Here is a 9,449-nt window from a genome sequence, read left to right as displayed (position 1 = left end):
CTTGGGAGGCTGAGGCAGGAGACTCGCTTGAGCCCAGGAGTTGGAGGTTGCTGTGAGCGTGATGCCATGGCACTCTACCCAGGGGGATAGCCTGAGGCTCCGTCTCAAAAAAACAAACAAACAAACAAACAAAAAATCCATCTCCAAGACTCCTGAGTTCTTGGTTTTAGTATATATCAGAATTGATCCATTTCAACCACACAGAAATGGGTTTAGGGTTTCTCTTTAGAGTGATCCACAGGGCAAAGACATCTTCTGGGGGAAAAAAAGCTTTTATCAAAACAATTCTGGCTCAGTGCCTGTAGCTCAGTGGCTAGGGTGCCAGCCCCATACACGGAGGCTAGCTGGTTCGAATTCAGCCTGGGCCTGCCAAACAACAATGACGACTACCATGAAAAAATAGGGGAGCATTGTGAGGGGTGCCTGTAGTCCCAGCTACCTGGGAGGCTTAAACAAGAGAATCACTGGAGCCCAAGAGTCTGAGGTTGCTGTGAGCTGTGATGGTACAGCACTCTATGACGTAGTGAGTGTGTGCCTCATATATATATAATAAAATCAGGTCTGTTATTAAAAACTTCAGGGATCCTACTGCTTCTCAGATAAAATCTGAACAGTGCGGAGTGCGGTTGGGGTCCCCACGGTTTCAGCCTGGCAAATACATTAGCTTTCTTTACAGACTTTAATCCTCCACATCTGAGAATTGGCTACTTGGAATGCATTGCCTTTTTCTCTGCCAACTCAAGGCATCACCTCTTTCAAGTTCGTCTTGAAATTCACTTCCTTCCGGAGGTTTTCCTTGTTTAGTAGATACTTAGCAAATATACAACTCCTGTTTTGAGCTTTTAATCACATTAAGTGCTTTCAAGATAAATTATCCAAGTCTAGGGGTAAACAATTTACAGAGATTTTCATTCTTTAAGAAACCACGCAGAGTGATTTTGGGTGAGAGCACTGCCAGTTTTTAGCTGTCTGCCTTTTCTCTGGGAATCCACACTACAACCAGCGCAAAATAACTCTTTGTGGTGACCTCTAGTGGGCACAAGATAATCCTACAAAATTATGAAAAGTAGAGGGCAAAGTAAAACCCTTCCCTAAACCCAGCTAGGTTACTCTGCGGTCAGACGACCGTATACCATCCTACCCCACCCAACCTTTACTATATTTTTCCCCAGCATTTGTTTTGCATCTAATATTAGTTTGCATTACAACTTACCAGTATCGCCTTCGGCGGGCTGAGCTGCCGGTGCCGGATGTTGAGTGAATTGCTCTAGCAGTTTGAAATAATCCCAGCTAAACCGAACCCATTGCCAGAGCACCCGCGAGTGCGCGGGGTAGGTTCGCTCTGCGGCGCCTTAAGGGTCTCTTCATGTTCCAAAAGTGATGCTGCAGCCAGATCGGGGTGCATAGGAGAAATCAAGGCATTTTGAAAAGAAGGGTGCAGACGAAGGCAACCAGAAATTCTGCTTTTGCTAGTGGCAAGGCGATTATCCCCAGACTTTCACCCCACACTATGGGAAACGTCACATGAGGGTCCAGGCGCGCTACACGTGGGCGCCTTCTCAAGACCCGGGCCCCAGAAAGCGGGGGCTGGGGAGTGTGGCCGCCTTCGGAGCACGCGGTACGTGAGTCGCCCCGTGGTGGGAGAGGAAGAGCAAAGTCGCCAGCAAAAGCACCTTCTCTTAAGAAATCCTTTAGGGATGTTTTAGAAACCGAGCTGAGCTGGGGAGAGTTTCTGTAAAAGGCTCTCCAAACGCCGTCTGTCCCCGCCCCTCAAACCCCGCATCTTCGTTCTCGCTGGGGCTTTTAACATGGGCAAAGGGCCTCCGGGGCTGCCTAAGTCACCCCGATGGCCGGGTCAAAACGCAGGAGCAGGAACCCCGGCCGCCGGGCTTCCCGCTTCTCGCTTTGCGGCCCTGCAGACCCCTCCCTGCCACTGCGGGCGATAGGAGAGGGGAGACCGCGTCACGAGGCGGGGACCCCGAGGTCCAGGGCGGGGCGCCGGGGAATCCCAGCCCGAGCAAGTCGGGGAGGTGCGGGCGCGGGCGGGAAGAGGAGGGCGGTGTGCAGGGGGAGGTGAGCAGAGCCGAGCCGAGCCTGCAGGCGAGGAGGAGGACGGCGAGAGAGGCCCCGCCCCCGCCTCTCCGAGCCGGCTCCTCACCGCCTCCGAACCCGCTCACTTTGCCTCTCGCCTCTGGACGGCCGCGGGCGGCTGCCGGATCCGCGGCCGGAGGGAGCGCGGGAGACGGGGAGACATCCTGCACCGGCGCCTCCTCTAGGCGCCTGCACCCCTCAGGGGGTTGGCGCCGCCGCCTTGGAGAGGGCAACCCGGCGGCGGAGGGGGCATCCCCCGGGCGCGAGGGGCGGCGGCGCTGACACAGCCTGGTTCCCTGCCAGTGGGGAACAGCGCTGGCGCCAGGGGGGACTCCCCAGCCATCTTCAGGTACCGCAGCGTGGAAGGCGCGCGGCCACTAGCGACGGTGGGCTGCCTTAGAGGCTAGAGCCGAAGGGCTCCTGGGCCGGCTAAGGGCAGGAGCGGACTCCCGAGGGAGAGCGGGCCCCGACGGCGCGCTCTCCCGTCGGCCAAGGGCAGGCAGGCCCTGCACGGAGCCTGGGGAGCGGCCAGGGCTCCGGGTTGGCTAGCCATGACCTTCGGGCGCAGCGGGGCGGCCTCGGTGGTGCTGAATGTGGGTGGCGCCCGGTACTCGCTGTCCCGGGAGCTGCTGAAGGACTTCCCGCTGCGCCGCGTGAGCCGGCTGCACGGTTGCCGCTCAGAGCGCGACGTGCTCGAGGTGTGCGACGACTACGACCGGGAGCGAAACGAGTACTTTTTCGACCGTCACTCCGAGGCCTTCGGATTCATCCTGCTCTACGTGCGCGGCCATGGCAAGCTTCGCTTCGCGCCGCGGATGTGCGAGCTATCCTTCTACAACGAGATGATCTACTGGGGCCTGGAGGGCGCGCACCTCGAGTACTGCTGCCAGCGCCGCCTCGACGACCGCATGTCCGACACCTACACTTTCTACTCGGCCGACGAGCCGGGCTTGCTGGGCCGCGACGAAGCGCGACCTGGCGGGGCCGAGGCAGCTCCTTCCAGGCGCTGGCTGGAGCGCATGCGGCGAACCTTCGAAGAGCCCACTTCGTCTCTGGCCGCGCAGATCCTGGCCAGCGTGTCGGTGGTGTTTGTGATCGTGTCTATGGTGGTGCTGTGCGCCAGCACGCTGCCGGACTGGCGTGCCGCGGCCGCAGACAACCGCAGCCTGGATGACCGGAGCAGGTACTCCGCCGTCCCTGGGAGGGAGCCCTCCGGGTAGGACACACTTCTCTGCCCGTCCCGTCAGTCCTGTCGCGTCTGTCCGTCCCGTTCGTCCGTCCCGTCTCCGTCCTGTCTGCCTCCGGCTGGCCGAGCCAGGCTGGATTCGGGATCCAGTGAGGCCCCAGGCGCGGCCAACCACGGGACGCGTTGGTCCCCACTCCCATCCCTATTTCCCGGGCACCAGCTGGGTCTGGCCAGGGATACACTAGGACGCGCCTCTTGAAATCCTGGGGACGCGAAATCCCCAGGAATGGGGAGGGGCAGGTAGAAATAGGAAAACATTCCATCTTCGCAGTTTACTTTTGAGCCAATAGCAACCTGCTAATTAATTTCTAAACTTAAGTTGTTAGTATTCAGCAATTAAATCTCGAGCTAAATGCAGTTTGAATTATTTTCCAATTTTTGATGATATTTGAAAAGATGAATTCTTGTTATGGTGAAATGTGGTCTGCTATTCACTGCCCACACATTCTATATACTCTGCCTCCGGCATAATACGTGCTGTAATGAAATTGTTATGTTATAAAGGAGGTTAATTTAACACCAGACTCTAAATAATGGATGTCTATGGTCTTTTCTCTTTTCTTTTCCTGCAAAGTGTGGAGTTAGCTTCTGTCCACCATTTGGTATCAAAGATTCACAGTATTACTTTCAGATTGTCCTTAATATGGGGAGGGAAAAAAACATTACCATGGAAGAGCAGGAAAATCTAAATTGTCCTATACTAAAAGGAGTATTTGGGTAGTTTATGGGGATTTTTCCCCCCACTTTACTAGGGTAAAAGGAAAATATTTTAATCTTTCCTAAGATAGTGTTACTTTTCAATGGTGATAACACTTTACTGTTTTTAGTACAAGTCAGCATATTTGCTTGGAGAATTAAACAGAGAAAAGTTGGGACAGTCTTTTGAGGAACAAAAACTAAATTGTATATTTTATTTTATCTGTTTGATACTGTTTTAAGATCCTCATTCCATTCACTTTTTAAATTTCAGATCGTGCCTTGCAGTCTTTGCCTGGTAGGCATGTGCATGTTATAATGGTGCTATGTATCTTAATATTGCAGTGGTTTACTTCCACATAACATTACTCCTGTAGGGAGTAAAGATTTTTATATAAATCTGAGAAGGAAATAAAATTGTCGAGTACCACACGCAGCGTATTCCTGGTATGCCTACTTGGCTTAAACACTAAGATACATGCTTTGAAAGGAAATAAATTAGAAAACGTTTTCTTTAGTGTATTGGGTTCTAACTGTTTTGAATTTATAGAAAAGAATTGCTTATTTGATACTCTAACAATACAATGAGATTAATTTATTTAACTAAATACAAAGTGCCCTTGATTTATTTATTTATTTTTAATTTTTAAGAGCGTCATAGGAAAATGAGCCGTAAGTGACTGGCTTTGAAATGATTCACGAGTAACTGTAGAATTCTAATGTTAGTAAAGACTTGAGTAACATGAACAAACAGAATAGGAGAATTGAGAATTGAGGGTTTTTTTAAAACTATTATTGCTATGGTGGAGAGTATTAAGTGATTAGTACAGATATTGAGGGAGTTGACTACACCAGTATATGAGTAAAAACAATGAAGTACCTGAAATATAATGTTTTTTTTTGGGGGGGGAGGGAGTTTTTAGAGAGAGGAAGGGCAGTCTGGAAATCATTTGGAAAGAAATGAGAGTCATAAATAGTAATTTTAGGGAGAGAGAGGAACAGAAAAAACCAGAAGCGACAGAGACAGAAAAGAGGGAGACTGCAAAAGAAGTGAAGAAGAGTAATGCTTATTTGTGTATATGTATTTTATTTATGTGAATAATAATTCAAGTAGGCGCTGTTCCCTAGATACCCAGATATTTCAGGCAGAAATATGTGTTTCTTGGCTTAATGGCCCAGTCTTTAAGCTACTGTATGAGTGTAGGTCTATGAAAATCTGTATCTGCACTCCCAAACAGGTAATGTCAAGGATGGCTGAGTGACTGAGGATACTGCACATTACAGAGGGAGCCCCCACTGAGAGGGCCCGGAAGCTGGCACTTTAAGTATAATCACTCTGCCAGCTTGTGGTTGCTGGAATTAGGCTTTCCAAAACATCATTCTGATCACTTGACCCAGTGGTTCTCAACCTTCCAAATGCCGCGGCCCTTTAATACAGTTCCTGTGGGTCATGACCCCACAGGTTGAGAATCACTAATTTTGACCATGTTCATCATTTATGAAATACAGCCAAAACTCCTTTCTTGGCCTTCAAGGCTCTTTGCAATACAACTTGTCGTTCTTCACTTACTCACTCATAATTTGTAAGCGTCTTTTGAGTATCTGCTATGTTCAAGGCAATACTGATGTGCCAAATGTGGTAACTTTTTATTGTAAAGAAGTTGGTTGGTGTTAAATGGATGATGTAGGAACCAGAGGCACGATTGATCTCTGAGATTTGAATTGTTCTGACAAGGCCTTCAAGGTGGGAGAGGATGGAAACAAACCATGGTTGGAAGGTTGCAGAGGTTGTGCACTGGCAGGGGATATCATTGATAAAAATACAGTTAATGCAACCTGCACAACCATGTATGTCCTTCCTGGAAATAAAATAAGGAGGCTTTTACAAATAAAAAGAACACCATAGGTGTAGGGCATGAAACTTGTATGTTTTTGGAGTGTGAGACCAGTGATGGAGGGAGAGGTTGATAGACAGCAGATGATATAATAAAAGGCCTTGAGTATGAGGGAGAACAATTTTATTTTGTAGATAGTGGCTAGAGGGTTGGAGTGAATGGGTTATGTGTATGAAAGAATCAGTGCGTGAGTGTGTACCATGAAGAGAGAGGAGATTAGACCCAGGAGGATGAGTCTGGAGGTCTTTGAAGAGGGAAGGGATGAGAATTTAGATTGTTTTGTGGTGGTGAAAATGTAGAAGAAATGAGAACTTTGGGAAATACTGGGAAAAATCAAAATTAATTTAGGGCACTGGAAGTGTGCAGACATTAGGAATGATTTACCATGGGCTTCCAAGAGCTAGGAGTCCTACCTACTACCTGCAGATTTCATTTGTCCAGCCTGGTCTACTCACTTGTTCTTAAACTACCCCGTTGTCCCTACTATGCAATCCCCAGGGTACTAAAATTGGATTATTCGTCAAGTCCAGATCAGATTTTGTGGTCTTTTGCAGCCTTTAGTGACTTGCTTAGTAAATATGATGTTTCCTCCTGAATTTCTTTTTTTTTTTTTTTTTTTTTTTTTGAGACAGAGCCTCAAGCTGTCCCCCTGGGTAGAGTGCCGTGGCATTACAGCTCACAGCAACCTCCAACTCCTGGGCTCAAGCGAGTCTCCTGCCTCAGCCTCCCAAGTAGCTGGGACCACAGGCGCCCGCCACAACGCCCGGCTATTTTTTTGGTTGCAGCCGTCATTGTTGTTTGGCGGATCCGGGCTGGGGATTCGAACCCGCCACCTTAGGTGTACGTGGCTAGCACCTTAGCCGGTTGAGCTATAGGCGCCGAGCCCCTCCTGAATTTCTTAAGGGATTGCTTATTTGTACTACTTATTTGGCATCTGTAATATTCTTCCTGGCACGGCAGTAATTTTTTCATATAAACATGTCGTAGTTCCTAAGCTAGATCCGATGCAAAGGCCTAGAAGGCAGTTCAATTCTTTTATATTATTTATAATCACAGCATCTTTTAGAAAAAAAATTATTTAGGCACAATAAATATCTATTGTTTATATTATATTTTAAAACATAACTTTACAGAAATACATCTTCTTTGCATAGTTTGAAAAGCTGTTTGAGGTAAGGCTTTGGGGCTTCAGGTGCCAGAACTCTTAGTTGAAACAGATGGTAAGAACAATCTATTAAATTAAAAAAACTATTATTTATTAGGAATTTATTGTACAGAAGGATTGAAGATAAAAGTATGGTTTCCTTTCATTAGCTTTTTTTGGAGACAGAGAGAGCCTGGCTATCTCCCTGGGTAGAGTGCTGTGGCATCACAGCTCACAGCAACCTCCAACTCCTGGGCTCAAGCGAGTCTCCTGCCTCAGCCTCCCAACTAGCTAGGACCACAGGCGCCCACCACAACACCCGGTTATTTTTTGGTTGCAGCCGTCATTGTTGTTTTGGTGGGCCCGGGCTGGATTCGAACCTGCCACCTTAGGTGTGTGTGGTTGGCACCTTAGCCACTTGAGCTACAGGCCCCGAGCCTTTCATTGGCTTTTGAAATTTTGGACTAGCTCAGCACCTGTGGCTCAAATGGCTAAGGCACCAGCCACATACACCTGAGTTGGCAGGTTCAAATCCAGCTCAGGCCACCAAACAGCAATGATGGCTGCGACCAAAAAATAGGTAGGTGTTGTGGCAGACGCCTGTAGTCCCAGCTACTTGGGAGGCAGAGGCAAGAGAATCGCTCAAACCCAGAAGTTGAAGGTGGCCACGGCCCTGTACTCAGGGCAACAGCTTGAGGCTCTGTCTCAAAAAAAAAGAAAGTTTGGGAGAAATCTTGAAGAGTGTTCTAAATAGATAATTTTGAAGCTTTTTTTGTTTGTTTTATTTTTTTGAGACAGAGTCTCACTTTGTTACCCTGGTGCTAAGAGTGCTGTGGCATCTTAGCTCACAGCAACCTCAAACTCTTGGGCTCAAACGATTCTCTTGCCTCTCTGCCTCCCAAGTAGCTGGGACTTCAGGAGCCTGCCACAATGCCCGGCTATTTTTAGAGATGGGGGGGTCTCACCCTGGCTCAGGCTGGTCTTCAACCTTTGAAGGTTGAAGCTGAGGCAATCCACCCACCTCAGTCTTCCAGCGTGCTAGGATTACAGGCGTGAGCCACCTTGCGCGGGCCAGTTTTAAAGCTTTTTGTGTATGAGGATGATCCTTTTAAATTGATTTGTGTTGAATAATTAATAATGGTATAAATAGTAGTTCAAAATCCAAAAGCTACAAAGGTAATCCTTTCTTCATTCCCTGTCCATTCATTTCTTTTTCCTATATGTAACTAGTTGCTTAGTTTTTATAGCTTTGGAGACATTTCATGTATTTGTGAGCAGGTCATACTATGTATATATTTACAAAAAGCAAAAATAATGTGATACCTATTAGCCTGAAACTTGCTTTTGTATACTTTTTGCCCTTCCTTCCTTCCTTTTTTTCTTTTAGAGATGGGGATTTCCTCTGTTTCTCAGGCTAGAGTGCAGTGGCACAATCATAGCTCACTACAGCAGCATAATCATAGCTCACTACAGCCTAGAAAACTGGGACTCAAGAGGACCTCCTGCTTCAGCCTCCCAAGTAGCTGGGACTGTAGGCATGCATCACCACACTTGGCTCTGGAAACTTGTTTTTTAACTAACTAACATGTCATGGAGATCATTGCATAAAACTAACATGTCATGGAGATCTATAAAGATCTATAAAGATCTTTTATGCAGGCCACACATGGTAACTCACGCCGGGAATCCTAGCACTCTGGGAAGACAAGACAGGAGGATTCCTTGAGCTTAGGAGTTTGAGACCAGCCTCAGCAAGAGGGAAATTTTTTCTCTTAAGTATAGAAAAATTTGGCTTGATGCCTATGGCTCAAGCTGCTAAGGTACCACATACACCTGAGCTGGCGGGTTCGAATCCAGCCCAGCCTGCCAAACAACAATGACGGCTGCAACCAAAAAAAAAACAAAACAAAAAAATAGCCGGGTGTTGTGGCAGGCGTTGTAATCCCAGCTACTTGGGAAATAGAGGCAGGAGAATTGCTTGAGCCCATGAGCCCATGAGCCCAGGAGTTGGAGGTTGCTATGAGCTGTAAAACCACTGCACTCTACCCAGAGCGACGGCTTGAGGCTCTGTTTCAAAAAAAAAAGAAAAAGAAAAATTAGCTGGGTGTATTGGTAGGTGTCTGTAGTCCCAGCTACTCAAGGAGCTGAGGTGGGAGGATTGCTTAAGCCCAGGAGTTTAAAGTTGCTATGAGCTAGACTGAGGCCATGGCACTCTAGCCTGGGCAACAGACCAACACTCTGTCTCAAAAAAAGAAAGAGCCTCAGCGCCTGTGGCTCAGGTGGCTAAGGTGCCAGCCACATACACCTAAGGTGGCAGGTTCGAATCCCCAGCCCGGGCCCGCCAAACAACAATGATGGCTGCAACCAAAAAATGGCC

The 9,449-nt window shown here is 48.0% G+C and overlaps 1 protein-coding gene across 2 annotated transcripts in view; it reads left to right on the top strand.

The window, feature by feature from the left end:
* The first annotated feature begins 2,063 nt into the window (after positions 1–2,063).
* KCNG3 (potassium voltage-gated channel modifier subfamily G member 3) overlaps positions 2,064–9,449 on the top strand; it is a 55,066-nt gene continuing 47,680 nt past the window's right edge. The window contains exon 1 of one of the 2 annotated variants that reach the window (XM_003787874.3): positions 2,064–3,307. In XM_003787874.3, the coding sequence (XP_003787922.1) occupies positions 2,643–3,307 (665 nt within the window). In that variant the 5' untranslated portion in view covers positions 2,064–2,642. The remainder of the gene's footprint in view (positions 3,308–9,449) is intronic. The other variant, XM_012804015.1, reaches the window with a different exon arrangement.

This window comes from Otolemur garnettii, unplaced genomic scaffold (genome assembly GCF_000181295.1).
Source record: "Otolemur garnettii isolate 467f Iridium unplaced genomic scaffold, OtoGar3 scaffold00024, whole genome shotgun sequence".
Lineage (NCBI taxonomy): Eukaryota > Metazoa > Chordata > Mammalia > Primates > Galagidae > Otolemur > Otolemur garnettii.
This window is presented reverse-complemented; position numbering and strand designations above follow the sequence as displayed.